Here is a 20,519-nt window from a genome sequence, read left to right as displayed (position 1 = left end):
TTCTCAACCAACGTCTTGAGGATTCACCCTGGGATGCTTTTTAAACAGTATTGAAGGAGTTCCCATCAATACTGGGCACTTAGTGGCTGCTTTTTTAAATTATTCGGTCCAAGTCATCGATTTCAAAAACATAAATTTTTTAAATACAATTTTAGTTTTGTAATTAAATAAATGAATATGTTTTAAGATCATGAGAAACATTTCAGGAAAGTGACCCCCAAACATTTGAACGGTAGTGTGTATCTAGCTTAATATCCCATTTTAAAAGTGCTGTAAGCGATTTTATTCATTTTAGAATTTCCCCAAGCTGAGCTGTTGGATAAACTATGCCCCCGTTTTCAAAATGATGCACTCCAAAGATACCAAATGAGCAATTCTGAGACAAACACAAGCAGAAATTGTTGTCAAAAACAACAGCAGCAACAAAATAGCGCCCTCAACTGACAACTGTTATGAGCAACATGGCATAAAAATGCCATTAAGCCGCAATAGATCGCTGCAACTACAACACTATGAAAACATGCAAAATGATTGACAAGCAGAAAGCGACATTGACTGCGTGCCTGCAGATAATTTTTTTTTTGCTTTTTACACAGTCTAGAGCAGGGGTTCTCAACAGGGGCGGTACTGACACCAGGGGGCGCTGAGAGCAAATTAGTAGAGGAGGGCATTAGGGTACAAATGGGGGGGTTATCAGTAATAATAATCAAATCTACCATCAAGTTCCTCTTTACTTTAAAACGTTTATCTAGACTTGGAGTATATCAGTTGGTTCTCAATTATAGCGACGCATCTGAAGTATCTGGCGGAGGCACAACCTCGGCTAATGCACCTTAAGAGCAGTGTGAAGCTTTTAAAGCTCGAGCTCTTAAACTCTCAACATTGCAAGGATTAGTGAGAAGCAAGGTGCGAGAAGCGGAAACCATTTGAATTCTGCACATAATTCTACAACACCACCCTTGAATTTACTATAGTAACACAAACTGTACTTTAGGCAGAAATAGACTGATAATAAATATTATCACATCACTACTTCAGCTCTATTAAATTTGTCATAGGCTACACCAAAAAAAGGTTGAGAACCACTGGTCTAGAGTCTAGAGATATCTCAGGACACTTATTTCATTAATATCATTCAGGGAGTAGTACAAATGTTTGCATACGTTTACAAGACAAAATCGCTAACAGAACCTTTAAGGTAATATGATGCTGATTTAGCTTAAAGGAATAATTGGGGTTCAATACAAGTTAAGCAAAATCGACAGCATTTGTGGCATGTTTAGTTAATTTCAACATATCCATCCTTTAAAAAACTAAATCAATTAAGGTTACCGTAAGGTACTTACAATGGAAGTGAATGGGGCCAATCCTATAACGTTAAAATACGCTGTTTCAAAAGTATATCCACAAGACATAAACAACATGTGTTAACATGATTTTCGCAAACTAACCTTATCTATGTAAAGTTATCCAATTTTACAACTTTGTTGCAATGATGTTTGCTTTTCTTAAATAAAAGGAGAGTCGACATTCTTTTTGTGGTAATCAACATTATGCTACAAATGCTGGAATATTCCTTTAAAGGAAACTTAGATTTTTTTAAATGGCATTTAAGTATTATGATAAAACTGGTGTTAAACATCTCTGAACAAAACTTCAACATGTCGAAATGTAATATGGTGAATTTAAATGAGATAACTGTAATCCTGAAAAACTGAATTCAGTCCAGTTATATCACGCATTATTATGCATCCACTTTGGAAACTTGCCCTCTGTTGAATTGAGCAATGGAATTTTTATACCAGTGTTATAGGGGCCATCACACCCTTATTTGTACCTGGAATGCTTAGTCATCATTGCCCCATTGATTATTGTCACTTGATGAGGTTGTCAAAGTACTGTCTGACCCTTGCTAGTTAGGTCTAATTTAAGTAGAATCAATAAAGTAAAATGGTTTATGTATCTCTTGAAGTTGTGGCTATACACCCTCTTGACAATAAACCCTATTGTATAATACTTCCCTGAAGCACAATAGTATGTTCTGACTGTTGGTATCAGTCTGTGGTCGTGATGCTAGGTTAGATGGCAGATAAAAGGCACTGTATTCAATATGCACACAAGGGCTCTTGTTGTGGTGTTAAACAGAGACACAGGTCTCCTCAGACTGGTTTAGTGTTAGTTAATGCAACCATCACCTGGAATTAACTTGTATATAAGGTCACAAGACCAGGGAGAGTTTATACAATGCCAGAGTAATATTATGCTGTCTGGGATGGATCCTCCAGGGCATGCAGAAGAATGCTGATAATTTTCATTTTCAATTTGAGACATGGGAGGGATATTCTACCCCCAATGACCTGTAAATAGGACAGTAAATAACGCACTCATTTACCTCATGAGGTAGAAATGGCCACCCAGATAAACCTGTATTAAACAAGATGAAAATCTTGATTTAGATCCAATTTCATGTTAACTCTCCAGATAGCACACATACATCTCTGAGATGTCTGTTTAAGAACGTTTGACCAGAGTGCATTGCTCACCTGCAATAAGTCCATAAGATGTATGCCAATAAGACATTCATCAGATGTCTGTGAGACATTTGTGATTTAGAAGGTTTGTAAATCTGATCTTTTTAAGATGTTTAGCAGATGTTAATTAGATTATGATGCTTTCCAAATGAAAATATCTAACACAGACATCTCAGAGATGTACGTACCTGTGCTATCTGGGATCACATTCTAATTAACATCTGCTAAACATCTTAAAAGATCAGATTTACAAACCTTCTAAATCATAAACGTCTCAAAGACATCTGCTGAACGCCTTTTATAGACCGTGCTGATAAGCAAACAATCTCCATGCCACACATCCAGGTCAATCAAGGTGTGGATGAAGGACCACCGGATCAAGACCCTGTCATGGCAAGACCTGAACCCCATTGAAAACCTCTGGAATGTGATTTATTTGATGACCACAAGCCATCAAACAAAGCCGAGCTGCTTGAATTTTTGCGCCAGGAGTGGCAGAAAGTCACCCAACAGCAATGTGAAAGACTGGTAGAGAGCATGTTAAGATGCATGAACGCTGTGAATGAAAATCAGGCTTATTCCACCAAATGTTGATGAACTCTTCCCAAGTTTAATCATTAGTATTGTGTTGTTTAAAAATGAATATAAAACATGTTTTCTTTGCATTATTCAAGGTCTGAAAACACGGCATCTTTTTTGTTTTTATTTTGACCAGTTGTCATTTTCTGCAAATAAATGCTTTAAATGACAATATTCTTATTTGGAATTTGGGAGAAATGTTGTCAGAACTTCAAATTTTTTTCATTTTACTCAAACACATACCTATAAATAGTAAATCCAGAGAAACTGGTAATTTTGCAGTGGTCTCTTAATTTTTTCCAGAGCTGTATATTTAATCATTTAAACATCCCCTCTAATAAACATTCAATTGCAAACATGACAGATGGAGGTCACAGTTAAATTTTTATGTCTAGCATTGGTATAAAAATGCTGAGAAATGTTTAGCATTGCTTTGTCCATCACCTGTAGCTCTTTATTTCTCAGGATAACCATGTTGCTTTAGAATGTATGACGAGAGTGGCAGTTCTTTTTATGCATTCTACTTCATTGCAGTCTGGCACACTCAAGGAGGGCTGGCAGAACAATGGCAATCCCAGCTGGCATGTGCAAGGTGAGGGGACAGATGAGTTCATTGCAAATGTATGAGAGGGAATAAGACTGTGAGAGTTGGTTGATATCAAAAGAAATGGAAGATCTATTACAGGCAACAGATATGTGGTCCCTCAGACGTATGTTACATATTCCACAAATGAGAGTTTTAATAGTGCAGGCCATCAAAGGTTGCTACTCAGGAAGATCCGGAAACAGCAACTTGAGTTCTTGGAGCATTGTGTGAGGAAAGAAGTTCTAGAGTATTTATTTGTAACTGGAAAGATTGAGGGAAAGTGATACAGAGGGCGGTAGAGAACAACATTTCTTCAGAATATTGCAAACTGGATTGGCATCGATAAGATCAAGCATCTGCAACTGGCAAAGGATAGGAAGGAGTGGCATTACATGGTCGCCAATGTCACTGGATATGGCAATTGAAGAAGATGATGAGAGGGAATAATCAATTTTATTTAGGAATCCTGTTAATCTGAACGGCTGTTACTATGAAAGCTTCTAGAATGCATTTTAAGGTTTTATACATGGGCGAAATAAAGCAAGAAAACAAAACAGTACCAATAAATAAGAGTCAAAACATTTTAATAACATTTAAAAACAGTACATTACAATACATACATCACATTTACAGTTTCCACACCACAACTTCCAACACAGATGTTGATAGTAATATTAGCAGCAATGCATTTAGTTATTCCTGAAACCCTTTCCCCAGAAAACCAATTTTGGGACAGGATATTTTGATCTGTGCTTCAAATTCTAACTATAAATTCTTAATTACATGCTTCTGCAATTCACTGAACTCTTCTTCAGACAGTAAATATTTCTGGATGATTGCTTTGACTCCATCCTCAGTGATAGTTTCATAATCTTCTTTGTTCTTAAAGGGAAGGTGTCCGGCGAGTTCACACAGGGCCACATTGAAGGCAGACTCTTCTTTTGCCCCAAAACACGACAATCTGGGCCAGACGATGACCCTCACCCCTTTTCGGTTGTTAAATGGGTCAGCTGGCCTGTTTGGAGGACAACCTCGGGTGATGAAGAGGTTGTGTGCTATGTTCTTATCAACCATAATATCGGTGAGTTTACATATAGCACTGACTGTCAAATCCAGATCGGGACCCTGGGTGTAAAACAGAAACCCAGTTGGGAAGTCCACCAGGCAGTACAGGTTATTCTCAGGGAGGATTAGCTCAGATGGGGAGCTTTCAATTCTCAATTGGTAGTTTAGGTAATAACCATGGAGATGTAGATGGTTAACAGAGGCAAATCCACCCATGCTGTTGAACCCAACCCTGAAACCTGGATCAGCACTCAGCAGAACGGTTTCAATCCCTATTTGGACCGCCAGAGGAGTCAAAATCTGCGGGTAACACCGGCTTGGATCTGGAACAAGCAGACAGTGCCCGATTTCCAATGGACTCACGTTTATTATGATTTTACACGTCCGTTTTAGACCATTTTGATGACAGTTCTGTTCAGATGTGGTTTCATTCTCTCTCTGTAACTCAAACAGCAGTTCTTTGGGGTTGATCTTGTTAAAATTGAACTGCTTTGGATCAAAATTCTGTCTGATGCTCAGGATCTCCTGCGGTTTTCGTCTCTCGATGCCTCTCATGATGTTCAGCTGAGCGATGAAGCCACACGAACCAGGAAGCACCCTTGTTTCCAAATCACCCAGGTGGTACCGGAACAACCCGGCGTTCATCTTCTCCGTCCATCCGGACCGCAGAGCGATGTCAAATCTGGACCTGGTCTGATGTCCATCATGTCCGTTTGGCGAGCAAACATTGTTTATGAAATCCTTGTTAGTGTACGTAAAAATATTACAGTCATCCATAGTTTTGGGCTGATTAAAGCGGAATCCAGTTTATTAAATAATCATAAAAGTGTTTCAATCAGATTAGTAGTACTCATTATAAACACTTTATTTCAATGGTTTCTATTCAAAATGATGATGCCGTGTCCAAAAATGACACTGCAACATGTGTTTGAACGGGCACGTTTTAAACCCCTGTGATTGGTTACAAAGAATCATGTGACACAACGGATTGGTTTCTATGGAAAGCGAGAAGGTTCATACAGCACGTTTCAACTCGACTTGTAGTTTATTTTCCTTTCCTGTTTTATTGATCGATTTTATGTGCAAGCTATTTGTTTTACTAAACGTTTTATCGTCTTGATAAAACGTCCGAACACTTCTTCTTAAATCTTGTTTTAAGGAGATGTACAACAGGTGAACTGAATTGAACACAATACTGTCTTGTATCGTGACAACCTATAACGTTAAATATGTTAAAGGGATAGTTCACCCAAAAATGAAAATTATCTCATAATTTTCTCGCCCTCATGCCATCACAGATGTGTATGACTTTCTTTCTTCTGCTGAACACAAACGAAGATTTTTTTGAAGAATATCTCAGCTCTGTAGGTCTATCCAATGCAAGTGAATGGTGCCCAAAACTTTAAAGCTCCTAAAGTTTTGGGTGAGAACAGACTAAAATATAACTCCTTTTTCACAATAAATCTTGACATCAGCAGTCTCATTGTTGTTCATGATTTTAAGCTCGATTACATTCCAAGCACCATCTTCCTAGTTCTCTGCATGTGTCAAGCACTAGGAAGTGTACTTGAGCTTCAAATCATGATTGTGCCTAAAGACTGCAATGGCAAGATGTACAGTATAAAAGTAGTCCTATTTAGGTCCATTCTCACTCAAAAGCAATCGGATAGCTTCAGAAGATATGGATTTAACCACTGGAGTCTTAAGGATTACTTTTATGCTGCAATTATGTGCTTTTGGAGCTTCAAACTTTTGGTCACCATTCACTTGCATTGTATAAACCCACAGAGCTTAAACCCAAAAAAATCTTTGTGTTCAGCAGAAGAAAGAAAGTCATACACATCTGGGATGGCATGATGGTGAGTAAATGATGAGAGAATTAACTTTTTTGGGTGAACTATCCCTTTAATTAGGTTGCTTATTAAATAATCTAATTAAATATTAAAAATTATTTTTTTTTTAAATATGACATATTTTATTGTCTTCAATATTTAAAAAGCATTCAATGCATGCAAACTAGCATGTTTTTTTTTTTTCCCCTCAAAAGTTAAACAAGCCTATTAAGATAAAATTGCCTAAAAATGGCAAGGAAAACTGATTCTCAAAAAATATTTTGACAATTACTAAATATTTAATTAAATCTAAAATTAGGGGTCTTTATCTATTTATTATGAAACAGTAAATAATGTTTAGTAAAAAATCAAAATATAACTGAAAATGGCCTTTGAAACATGTAAAAGGTAATTTAAAAAAAAAAAAAATCCCATGTATGTTATTGCAAAATATTGTGAATATATTGTGAGATATAGTCAATATTTTTGTCAAATTTGTTAAATCTAACTCTAATCATTATTTATGCCTGTAGTACCTCCCCTTAATCTAAGAGTATGCAAACAAGAGTATGCAGATGAATGATGCATCATTAAAACAACCACACTTCAAACAAGAGTAGTGTTTATATAAAACCAGAATACATCATTTCACATTCAGTAATTAAAGACTTTAAATATTGAGGTGATATCAAACAATTGTGTCAATGCATAAATAACATAAGATAATTTTTTTTTCATGTGTGCCCTTAACAAACATGAGGGCCAATGCATTTAAGAGGAATAATTTTATAATATATTGGAATGCACACATAAAATAAATTGTTTGAGTGCAAGAAATGGAATGGAAGTGAATGAACGCAATATTTGGTCTCTTTGGACAGTGTGAAATGTATGCTGTTTTTATCCATAGTGAATATAAAGCTCCAAACGACTGTGTGGAAAAAAGCTTTAGATTGCATCACATTGATATATTGCTATAACTCAACAGCTGATCCCTGCAAGAGAAGCAGACTTCAGATTATTCTTCGGAATTTCCGTTAGTTCCTCCCTCATTGCTACGGATGAGGCCATACTCCATAGCCAGATCCAAGCAGCGCTGGGCGGCTTTGCGGATGGAGGCCTGGATGGGGTCATCTCCTGTAGTCAATACAGAAAGGATCTCCAGTGCCTCGCTCTCAATCAACTTCTCTGCAAGGCTCTTATCAGCCTGCATTAGGTTCATTATTATCACCACGCCACGATGCCGCAGGTCCTGACTCTCACTGAGCAACAAAGCCTGGAAGATCTCAAGCCAGTGACTTGTCTGCAGAGAGGAAAGGGTACATGAAAACACTGTGAGAGGTTTGGATGAAAAATCTGAGGATTTACTACTCCTTTGTTAGTTTGTTTTTAGTAAGAATACAGGAAACCCATAAATCAGTTTGACGGTACTCACTGTTCCGGGTATACGCAAACATAGTTCTGGACTATCTCCTGTCAACACAGCCAACGTGCCTGATGCTGCCTTCCTCAATCGCTCATCATCTTCTCCGCTATAAAGCACCAACAACTTGAGCCGGTCACTCTCTGTAGCCTGATATAGCTTCTGCACCTGATAAATGACATTTGGTAACATCACACTTTTGACTCATGTAATACCACAACATTTATGGCGTTTTTGGTTCAGCACTCAAAAAACCTTCACAGTAAAGTGTGCCTGTGACATACCTCAGTGCTTAAGGCCAGATTACACATACATTCGGTGGCTGCAGCACGAACCATTTCATGCTCCTCAAACATGTAGCCCTCTATTTTAGGCACGGCTTTCTCCTTGATGATCTTCTGCCTTTGGGATTGAAAGGTAGGTTGAAAAAGTGGATTTCCAGTTCCTCTTATTTATATTATCAGAACGGTAATGGTACAATGTGCCAAAACCAGCTGCGACATATAAACATACATTACATCCTTGGTATTGTTTTACAGCACTGTGCATAAGCAGCACCATAAACAACATTGCAGATCATGTTCCAGACCAATAATAATTAGATTTTTCTATTGACTCCAAATTACATTAAGAATTCAGAGTATGATATTAAATAGAATATTTCGTAGTTGATCTCAGCAAACCTGAGTCTCTCACTGATGCCAGCCAGGTTGGTAAGTGCCATCAGAGCCTCAAAGTTCTGCAGCATTGTGCAGTCAAGTGCCAACAGACTAACCAATGGTCTCACCACCTCATACACCTGCACACACAAATAATAATTTATCACATAAACAGCTAAACTTTCCATTGTCCATCTAGGTATGCAAATGCATCACAATATAATGTAATAATATTCATTAAAAAAAAATTATATATATATATATAAAATTACAAAAAAAAAAACAATCAATAAAATATAAATATTTAATATTTTAAATATAAAAAATAACCAATAATAATATTAATAACAAAAGCAACAAAAATAATAATGGTTATAATTATTATTCAAATGATAAAATAACCAATACTAATATTAACAACAATAATAGTAATAATTGTTATTATTATCTAATATAAAAACATATATAATAAAATAAATAAAATATGAATCTGTAATATTATATATATATATAATAGAAAATAACTCATAATAATATTTTAACAATAACAACAGCAATAATAATAATATTATCAAATAAATGAAAAATATAATAAATAACAATTAAATATATAATATAGTGGCTAAAACACAGGGCTGTTAATCAGAAGGTCACAGGTTCTAACCCCATGGCCACCACCATTGTGTCCTTGAACATGGTGTTGTCTTACCCTCTCGCCTGGGAAGGCGATCTCAGGATTGGAGGTGATGGTGATCTTGGCCAGAGCTTGCGCTGCTTTTATTTTGCCCATATCTGTGCTCTCGGAAACTAGCGGTAACAAGGCCTTCATTGGACAGAAAAATTATAATTCATTCATTTAAAAAATTGTTAAACATCCTCATTGTGGGGCTGTATTACAGAACTGTCCAATCTTAGGTAGAGTGGATGCTGTACGATTTACGTCCTGTCCTTTACGATTGTTGCTTGTCAGATTGTGCGATATGATCCAAGTGAGATTTTGGGTAAAAGCCAACCATGGCACACTGTGCAACATAATGTCAGACTGTACCATACACATTGTAGCCAAGATATTGTTCCCAAACATCTCAATTGACAGCACTGACTGGGTGTTACATTGTCTGCCCATCATAGGAGACACTACGATACTACAACAAAACATGTCAAAAATTGCCAAAACTTGTATGAAGTCTAAGATTTATTGCAAAGAGTAAACATGTCACACTAAGAGATCAAAGAATGCTAATTTTGCACTACATTGAAAAATAATAAACATTTTCTGAAATTAGTGTCAGACGGTACAATGGTGGCAAGAATTCTACAATGTGAACCCGGTTTAAGTCTTTAAAGAATATTCCGGGATCACTACAAGTTGAGCTCAATCGACAGAATTTATGGCATAACGTTGTTTACCACAAAATGTTTTGACTTTTCACTCCTTTTCATTAGGAAAAGCAAAAATCGGATTAGTGAGGCAGAGATGTTCACGAGTCTTCCATCTGAAGTCCTTGTCAAGTTTCGAGTCTTTGTCTCGATTCCGAGTCTCAACTCACTAAATGTTACATATTTATATGGTATACACACGCACGCAGCCAAAAGTTTGGAATAATGTACAGATTTTGCTCTTATGGAAAGAAACTGGTACTTTTATTCACCAAAGTGGCATTCAGTTGATCACAATGTATAGTCAGGACATTAATAATTTGAAAAAATGTCTTAAACTACTTCAAAGTGTTCTAATCCAAAAATCCTCCACGTGCAGCAATGACAGCTTGGCAGATTCTTGGCATTCTAGCTGTAAGTTTGTCCAGACACACAGGTGAGTGCGTTTAAATCTTCCTTTTTACTGTCATTTTAAGGTATATGGCGTTAAGTCATCATTGCAACTAAGTTGTAAAATTGGATAAAACTTTACACAGAAAGTTTAGTAAGCAATTTTATTTGTTAACACGCATATTGTTTACGTCTTGTGGATACACTTTTAAAACAATGAGTACAGTATGTTAACATTTATAGATTTGCCCTATTCACTTCCACTGTAAGTGCCCAAACATTTCCTTCATTAAAGAAAAGGTGGGAGAAGTCAAAATATATTTTTGTGATAATCAACATAATGCCACAAATGCTGTTGATTGAGCTGAACTTGTATTGGACCCAGAATATTCCTTCAAGTTCAGATCTTACAAGTTCAATGTTCTAAATGAGATCCTAACTGAAATCACAATGTTTCTTAACCAATAGGATTGGGTTATAGAGAAAGGGGCTGTTATGGCTACTGCACAACAAATAAAAACTGAACACGTGTTGAGACACGTTTATAAATGTTTACATTCTTTTTATTTTGACATGGCGTCTTAACACATGATGCTCCTTCTCAAGATGCTGAAAGAAAATAAGAAGCGATGCAATGGTAAAAAATGTCCGTCAAACTTGTTAACATTAAATACATTGAAAAACAGTGCAGACAGTGTTTCTGCAATACAGCCTGTGGTCATTGAAGATACTACACCTGAAAGACTGGAAAGAAATGTCTTACCTTTCCACCACCTTGTGCAACAACTAAACCCCTGTCCTCATGTCTCACCACCAGCGCCAACATCACCCTGTCAGAAAGAGTAAGAGAGAGAATTTCATTTAAAAAAGTGAGAACACTTTCTTGGACAAAGAATAAGCCATTTCCTACACTAAAATCTAATTTTAAAGAAGCTCCCTTAAAAAGCAATTCGATCCAAGACATAAGCCATGACAGCCAAAACTGGAACACAAATGAATTCCTTTCACAGTAGCAGTCTTTGAATTCACCAAAACTTTCTTTTAAATCTTCATATAGTGTATGGTTTAGTGGTTGAGATCCATTGTGGACTGATTTTGCCTAGTATGGGTGGAAACCAATAAGAACACAGTCAGACACGTGGCAGACCTGGCAATACACTCTCTGCAGGCTTCCGTGAGGGTGGGACTCTCCTGTTTCACCATACACACCAATGCTGACACCACTCCAGCTTCCAAGAGTTTCACAACCCTCTTCTCGACAAATGACTGTGCATCCTGCATACAAACACATTGAGGCATTAGTGGTGCTTGGACGTTAAAGGAATAGTTGATGAAAAACTGAAAATTCTGTCATAGTTTACTCACACTCATGTCATTCCAAACCCCTTTGACTTTCTTTATTCCATAAAACACTGATCACACTGCTCTTTTTTTATTGAAATATATAGTGAACAGGGACTCTCAAGCTCAAAAGGATAAAAAAAAATGCAATATAAAAGTAGTCCATACAACTTGTACGCTATGTTCCAAGTCTTCTGAAGTCATGCAATAGCTTGGTGTATGGAACAGACCGAAATGCAAGATGCTTTTCACTGAAAATCTTGCCCTCCGCCGTAGCTCTCAAATCTCTTTTGCATGTTTGCATCAAGACACGTCACACCCGATTTGAAGCCAATGACACCAAAACCATTGATTCTTGTAACTTGCCAACCAAGTTGATGGCATGTTTGTGGTCACAGTATACATTCGTTGCATGATAAATTGGCGCATAAACATTCTGCTTAAATTCTCCTTGTGTTTTGGAAAGTAGTAAGAAGGTCATACAGGTTTGAAACAACATGACTATATTGATTATATATATATATATATAGGGTGACTATTTCAACAGCTGATGGCTTTTTACCTTTGGATGCTCCTCAGGTACGTGCTGTTTCGCATATTTAGCAAGTTCCACCATCTGGGGGTCAGGCTTCTCGATTTCATAGCTGTTGGTGCAGTTGACCAGCGTGGATCCGATGGCAAATAACACGGTTTTATCCTCAGACTGCAAAGATTCCGAAAGAACAAGAACGATCATTTGTATCTCAAAGCATTGGTCAATAGCTTGGAAAAGTACATCAATTACATGTTGTAAATGGTACCTTTGCCAACTCAAACATGGCCTGAAGGGCTTTCTTGTCCTCCACCAGGTCCTCTTTCACATCTGCGTCCAGCGTGAGGTATGCCAGACCCTCGATGGCCCAGCGGCGTGATGTTGGGGGCAGAGATTCATTGCAAAGCCACCTGGGAGAAAAAGACACATTATACCACAGCTGAAGGCCACCTGCATATGCATCTTAGCATTTAAATATCGTTCTACACCTCTAATGAGTTCTGTTTTAGATATGCACATTTCACACACATGCAAAAATTGCTTAGATTCAGCTACTACGTTTCTGCACTGTCCAAATCTCTGTATCTATTTAATAGTTCATCTGTTACACCAGTATGAAACCATTAACATACTTCCTGCACTGCTTGGCGAGTTTGAGTGTTGAACCTTCGGCAAACTGCTTCATGCTGAAATCGGTGCCTCCAGCAGAGCCAAGTTTGCACAACCCCTACAAAACACACATAAGATGTGAACATTACTATACCTGATGAACAAACTACAAAAATCAGCAAATGATAGAAAAGTAACTCAAAATGCTCGGTTTTTTGTGTAGGTTGAGTTTTAATGGGTTAGCTCCCCCAAAAATGTAAATATATTATTTACTCACCATGTTTACACATTGTATCAAACCTGTATGTGTTTCTTTCCTCAGTGGAACACAAAAGGAGATTTCAGGTAGAATGTTAGCCTCAGTCACCATTCACTCTCATTGCATTTTTTTCCATACAATGAAAGTGAATGGTGACTGAGACTGTCAGCCCCAAATATTTTACCTCACATCTCCTTTTGTGTTCCTTATAAGAGTCATATGGGGTTTGGAACAGCATGATGGTGAGTAAATGATGACAGAATTCAAATTTCTGGGTGAACTATCGCTTTAAAATTTGCAGTTTCGAATACCCACCACCAGTGCTCGCACACGTATTCGGTCGTTTTCGCTTTTCTTGTAAAGGTCTTTGAGCAGAGCAACGCCATTGGCTGTGATGAACGACGCTCTCTTTGCTTTACCCGCAGCGTGAATGAGCGCCTCTACTGCCACCTGCTGGTGGGAGATGTTTTCAGAGGCGCAAAGGGAGATGACGGCCTCCATGATACCGCTCAGTTCCAGGGTTAGATTCCCCACATCACTGGGACCCTGCAGCAGGACTGACACGGTCTGTATCGCACGCAGTTTACTCTCCATACTAGAGCTGCCAAAATGATGCCTGGAAATAAGCACAAAACAAGAATAACTTTACATATTTGCCACCATGCAATATCAGATTTAAGGGGGAGTCTCACGAAGAAATGTCCAGGTCATATTTCACCCCAAAATCAAAAGGAAAAAATAGGAAATTACATTTATCATTAAGAATATAATTCCTATTTTAGGACCATTAAGATTTTTTGGATTGGGACCTTATTTTCCCTCAAATTCTCATGAATCTCTCGCATTACGTGAATGGGAAAAAGTGATACAGTATTGAACATAATGATCATCGGACATTGATTCAGACAAATTTGTATTTATTTATTTTTTAAACAGATTTTTTTCTTATTTGTTTAAAATATAATGTCATTATACAAATAAATCGTAAGGTTTGTAAAATAGGCTTCATTTCCTATGTGAAGAAAATTCACAATATATGATCCGGAAATATGTTCTTGACAGTTTTTTTAGATTCACCCTCGTAATACCTACATATCTCTGTGAGACATCACTTACTGAACATATTCCTCGCAGAGTTTGCTGAAGTTCTCTCTCTCTTTTTCACTCCTCAGGTCGTCGTAGAGCTTATTAAGTAGAACGGAGCAGCTCATGGGAGTGTTGTCTGTGAGCGGCGGCCCATTCCCAAACTCAGGAACAGTTCCTGCTACTTCTAGAATCTTCTTAATACCTACAAAGAAATACAAATTTAATTTGTAAATGTTACTATAGATTTGGCATTATCAGAAATGTACATAAAACACAATAATGTTCCACCGCAAGCAACTTGCAATTTTACGTTTCAACCACTGTCGCTAGAGCGCCCAGAATTCCATAGCCTACTGTAGCATTAAGTGAATTAAAGGGATAGTTCACCCAAAAATGAAAATTCTCTCATCATTTACTCACCCTCATGCCATCTCAGATGTGTAATACTTTCTTTCTTCTGCAGAACATTTTTAGAAGAATATCTCAGCTCTGTAGGTCAATACAATGCAAGGGAATGGCGACCAAAACTTTGAAGCTCCAAAAAGCACATAAAGGCAGCATAAAAATAATCAAATTTGTGTTAAAATAGAACAAAATGTAACTACATTTTCCCTACAAATCTTGACATCACATGATTTTTCTAGCGCCATCTAGCATGCTGCCTTTATGTGATATTTGGAGCTTCAAAAGGTCAGGTTAACATTAACTTTCATTGTATGGACCTACAGAGCTGAGATATTCTTCTAAAAATCTTCGTTTGTGTTCAGCAGAAGAAAGTAATACACATCTTAAATGGCATGCATTTACATTTATGCATTTGGCAGACGCTTTTATCCAAAGCGACTTACAGTGCATTTATTACAGGGACAAACCCCCCGGAACAACCTGGAGTTGAGTGCCTTGCTCAAGGGCACAATGGTGGTGGTGGCCGTGGGGTTCGAACCAGCGACCATCTGATTAACAGCCCTGTGCCTTTAGCCACTACGCCACCACCACATGAGGGTGAGTAAAGGGTAAAGGGCGAAAGAACTTTCATTTTAGGGTGAAATATCTCTATAAGTACAGGTCAAAATTACCTTGGTCGATAACCCACAGGGTGAGCGAGTTGTCTGGGTTTTTCAGAGATTTTCGTGGCACCTGTTTGACCAGCAGGTTGATGGCACTGTCACGTCCAGATCCAGACACACTTGTTGCAGGCAGCATGTCAATGAGATGTCGCAACATGGAGCGCAGCTCACGGGAGGGTTCTACATCCCATAAAAACAAAAAAACTTTTGTTTTATATGTTTCACTCCATAAGACAGTTAACAGTGACAGGAGAAATTCTGATAATATTAATTTAATATCTAAGGGTCTTTTGGATTTATTTTCACAACTTTTTTAAATCTTTGAGAAGGTTTGGAGACTGGAAATCTTTTTTGGCTACAACATATACAATTATTTCACAGATTGCTGGAATACTCAGTTTTGATTGAATTCTATGTGAAAAAAAAACCTGAAACTCCTACTCCACAGAATATCTTCTCACACGATTAAATTATTTCAACTTAAATCAATATTTCATGTCCATTTATTTGGCAAGAAGTCATGTAATAAGTGAGATAATAAACAGTCAGTCATCATCACCAAAGTAAATGTGTGTATTTTGCATAAACACACATTTTACATCATAACTGTAACACAGTTAAAGGGAAAGGAGGTGGCGAGAACCGGCTTGACAATCTAAATAACTTTAATAATAAACTTAAACAAAAAGACAAAACACATGCCGCACAGCTGCCCGTAACTCTCTCTCTGTCGCACTGCTGTATCCGGTCGCCTTTATCCCTCTCAGGCTTAATCGACCTAATCAGGTGCGCAAAATCATGGCCCGCTCTCCGTCCTTCCACAATAACCATTTGTATCTACTGGCAATTATTTCTGGTCTCATCATAGGCTTAAATTAGGTCACAGAGACTCTAAGAGTGAAGTTCAGTCTCTCACCTGGCAGTATAGCCTCATCTTTTCCTCTGATCTCTTTCTTCATGCCCTCTGTGAGAGCCTCAAACATCACTTGAAGCAGGTGACATGCAGATAGAGACACGGCAGAGGCAGAAGAACCCATGACGCCACACAAGCTGTCCATGCCGAGCTCGTTCACAATGGCCATTGTCTATGCAAAAAAAGAAAAAGGTAAAAATAAGCATATTAAATAGACTTTTGAGAGATTACATATAGTAAAAACCTCAGTTCTACTTGATATAATGACTTTTGGCTAGATAAAAAAAAAAAACCCTCACTGAAATTAATTAATATTCATAAGCAGGCAAACATGGTATCAGAAACTCAGCAGAAAGCTCTACAGATCTCTGCAGAATTGTAATATTAATAACAACTACCAATAATAGTGCAGTAATCTCAGCTCCATTGTTTGTATCTATTCCACATAATTCTGCAGATTTACCCCCAAATCATCTCAGAAAATGTAAAAAGTTAGCAGATTCCGTACGGCCCTAAGCATAGGTGATCATAATAATACATTAAGTGCTCCAAACTACTAATACATCTAAACTTGCCATTGTATGATAGATCATGAGCTAGAATATGAAGATTTAGCTTGATGTTGATGAGCAGTTCCTCACCCTTGATTGGTGTCCAGTACACAGGCCAACCAGAGTTCTGAGAGCGGAGAGAACCAGTTCCTCCTCCTGAGACTCCAGGAGTTTCTGAAGGAGTTTGACCCCATCATTCCTGAAGATCTGCTCAGCACCAGCATCCTCCCGTGAGAGCACCACCAGATTCTGAGCAGCCTGAGTGAAACACAATGAAGAGCGTCTCAAAGATACATAGTTTTAGAAAGTTTAACATGTGTGGACATTGTATTTCAGCTTCGCTATAATTTAAATGAATTTAATATAGAATAGAATACAGTTCACAACACTCTAGACAGTCAACTAAGGGTTAAACATCTGCCACACTGAGTCACGAGACATAACAACATGGCGTTGATATCCATGATGTGCTTCTATGGGCGCAGAGCCAACAAAAGTTTCTCTGGTAAGAAACCTCTTTAAAACCTATTTGGGTGTAAAGAGTAGCATCCCGTGTTTCATATGATATGCCACTTTAAAATTCATCCATTTTGGGGACAGTATTCCCTCAAAAGTTGAAGGATTTTAGTTATTTTGAATAACTTTTAAAACATATGTGAGTCATTTCACTGAATTTTTATATACATTTTGTTATACTTTATTTAGTTATCACTGTACAATACGGTTCTGTTCATTAACATTAATAAATGTATTTGTATGTTCACTGTTGATTTTCACATTGAGAATCAATGGGTTCAACCAAATGATGAAAAATGTTGCTTTCAGATGCTTTATATGGAGTTAGGATGAAAATAAGGTGTAATTCAAACTGTTCTGAGACCAGTGTAGACAGACAGCACACCGGAGGTTAAGTAAATAGGGAGATAGGGAGTAACCTATGGCTTTCTATGCAGCTAAGTGCATTCAATCCTAAAAATCTGACCTAAAGTTCAGTTACTGGCTGCAGATGATGTTTGGACCACTCAACGTGTTTGGCAGACATGGGACAATGGTAATCAGTACCTAGATTTAGAATTTTTCCTCATATTTTGTTTTCTTAACAACAAAATAAACAAGCAAAAAACAAAACATAGAAGAACAGGGAGCCCAGCAACAGATGTCATGGCCCCCACAGAGCATCATGTCAGTCTGAGATATACATAAAGAGACAGAAGCAGTTGCGACAGCCTAAATAGATAGAAGAACTGTGGAAAATTCTCCAAGAAGCTTGGAACATCCTATCTGCCAACAACCAAGAAAAACTGTGTCCAGATGTACTGTACCTAGGAGAATTGGTGCGGTTTTAAATGTGGTCACATCAAATATTGATTTAGCTTTTTATGTTTACTGGACTTTGTATGGCATTAAGTGATAAATGAAAACAATTTATGAAGACATCGTCACTATGCAACATTTTTCACAAGTGCCTAAATCTTTTGCACAGTGTTGTACATATATTTTTTGCTTGTTTATTAGGTGCTACTAGTTAAAAATAAAAAAGGGAAATGGAAAATGCACAAAGCAATCACATTTGTGTCTGAGGAGGTTAAAGACTTTAAACGCTGTCTTGCTCACCTTCTGTCTGTCTGAAGTCTGTGCTGAGCTGTCCAAAAGTAGTTTGAACATCTGTTGAACTCGTGAGTCTGTGGAGGAGAACTGGGCTGCCTGTATTCAAAAGATACACATAAACAAATCAATATAAAATAGCAAATGACACAGGGCGCTTGTAACAAAAACACCTTTTCTTTTCACCTTTTCGGAAGCAAACGCTTGCCTGTGCTAAAGTTGCCGTCCATATTGCTAAGGTGTTAAAGCTGGTTGCTTACAGGCTTTAGTCCAAAAACCCCACCCCCAAGTCTCTACATAACTATAATCAAAAGTACTGTAATAATGATGCTTAGTAAGTACCACTTAATACACACCTTCTGCTGGATCTGTGCTCCTAGCTGTCTGAGGAGATCCTGGAAAGCTTTATTCTTGGGCTCCAACTGTGCACATTTCTGGGCATCTAAAAAAGCTTGTTCCAGCTGTCCAAGCTTCTCTAGAGCCTGTGCTCGACGGAACCGGGACTTAACATCACCTTGGTCTACATCCAGGGCTTGAAAGAAGGAAACACAAATCCTTTAGACTGATGTACAGGATGCTGGTGACAAATAACATTAACAGGTATCAACGACTCATTACCTTTGCTGGCATCTGCCTCTGCTTTGGCATAGTCTTCCAATTTGAGATAACATGCTGAACGGTTGCGGTACAGAATTGCACTCTGGGACTGACAGTCGCTGATCTTCAGAGCTTTAGTGTAGCAGCTGAGAGCTTGTTGCACATCACCTGCTTTAAAATGACTGTTCCCTTCCTCTCTTAATGCAGATGAGTCCTGGGTCATCTAAACAGGTAGCTATTGCTCATTAGATCCACGTATACAATGCACAACAAACAGTACATCTGACAGCCTGAGTGACTTTACTTGAAAATATAAAAGAATATTGCCACTTGAAAATCAGAGACAAAGCATATTTCAGAAATAACTGAAATGGAATTATGTTAAATGCATTTGCAAAAGAAACACATTGTATGGTTTACTGTGTTTGTAATGTAATATACAGGCATTGTAACAGCAGATGTTTGATCAGACACATCCTGTGTACCTCACCTTTCTCTGCGTGTTTGTAGTCGCTAATCAGATAAAGTCTTCAGCCAAGTTTATCGATGCAATCTGAGCTCTGGTTTTATTTGTCTATACAATGCTTTTTATGTATACAGGCCTTCGTAAGTGTAGTAGTTTGCTCACTCTTTTCTGTACTGCCCTGTACGCTTCCTGGTCTGGGTGCGCAATGATGACGCAAACGATTCCTACTGGCGAACGTTGCATAACGTAATTAATATTCATGAACCAAGATTCGCCACTCCTGTAATCGAAGATCCGCCTTATTTGTTCAAGGGCGTCTTTACCATATAAGTCCAGCAAGAGGCAGCTTCTCGCTTCTCTTGGCAGATTCCGGTGTAACGATAATATGGTCATATGAATAGTTGCATTCTGCTTTATCTAAGAGATAAAAAAAAAAATGTATATAATTTTTTCAGTCGTGGTGTTGACTAATGTCGAGACTACTTGCTATTTGGAAAAGAATGTTGCATTTTAGACCTGTACATAATTAATTAATTAATTAATTAATTTGGTATTACAACTAAACGATGCGGATTTTTCTTGATTGGTTATAATGTCTGTAACATTCTCTACATTGTTTTAATTATTTAATTTTGACATTTATTTTAACCTTAAAAAACACAGTTCAATACACACAACAACAACAAAAACAACAACAACAATAATAATAATAATAATAATAATAATAATAATAAATAACAAACAAAAAAGTTATTTTGTTAAACTTGTGTGTGTTGTTCTTGATTCAGATCTTAGGCCAGAGAACTTTCTAGACAAAGGCACTCCAGGCCTCATTCCTGGAAGGCATCTGTTTGGAATTCTTTCTCTTTGGAATCATCCAAAGTTTTGAGGGAATCTAAAGGCCTAGTTATGGTTATAGACAGGGCAGAGTTTTCAGGGACAAAACTGTCAGTCAAATGTGCTGGGTGATATCTTCTAAAGCAGTGGTTCTCAACCTTTTTGACTCCCAGGCCCCCTCGCAATATTTGAAGGCCCCCCTCGCCCAAAG

The 20,519-nt window shown here is 37.6% G+C and overlaps 2 protein-coding genes across 2 annotated transcripts; both read right to left on the bottom strand.

Annotated features, from left to right (window-relative positions):
- Positions 1–4,324: 4,324 nt before the first annotated feature.
- On the bottom strand, positions 4,325–5,689 carry gdpgp1 (GDP-D-glucose phosphorylase 1). Its single transcript, XM_052120170.1, has one exon. The coding sequence runs from the start codon at positions 5,536–5,538 to the stop codon at positions 4,462–4,464; it is 1,077 nt and encodes a 358-aa protein (XP_051976130.1). The 5' UTR covers positions 5,539–5,689; the 3' UTR covers positions 4,325–4,461.
- A 1,519-nt stretch (positions 5,690–7,208) lies between these two features.
- On the bottom strand, positions 7,209–19,658 carry LOC127638246 (protein unc-45 homolog A-like). Its single transcript, XM_052119688.1, has 19 exons — positions 19,496–19,658; positions 19,027–19,228; positions 18,765–18,940; positions 18,418–18,507; positions 16,894–17,061; positions 16,256–16,424; positions 15,349–15,519; positions 14,303–14,474; positions 13,502–13,802; positions 12,951–13,045; positions 12,587–12,728; positions 12,349–12,489; positions 11,593–11,720; positions 11,209–11,275; positions 9,385–9,498; positions 8,700–8,815; positions 8,301–8,418; positions 8,029–8,184; positions 7,209–7,896 (listed from the first exon to the last, which is right to left on the bottom strand). Exons 2-19 carry the CDS (start codon positions 19,226–19,228, stop codon positions 7,612–7,614), a joined length of 2,811 nt encoding a protein of 936 aa, XP_051975648.1. The 5' UTR covers positions 19,496–19,658; the 3' UTR covers positions 7,209–7,611.
- Between the last annotated feature and the right edge of the window lie 861 nt (positions 19,659–20,519).

This window comes from Xyrauchen texanus, chromosome 46, assembly GCF_025860055.1.
Source record: "Xyrauchen texanus isolate HMW12.3.18 chromosome 46, RBS_HiC_50CHRs, whole genome shotgun sequence".
NCBI classification, from domain to species: Eukaryota; Metazoa; Chordata; class Actinopteri; order Cypriniformes; family Catostomidae; genus Xyrauchen; species Xyrauchen texanus.
The sequence above is the reverse complement of the archived record's forward strand: the minus strand, read 5'-3'. Positions and strand labels throughout refer to the sequence as shown.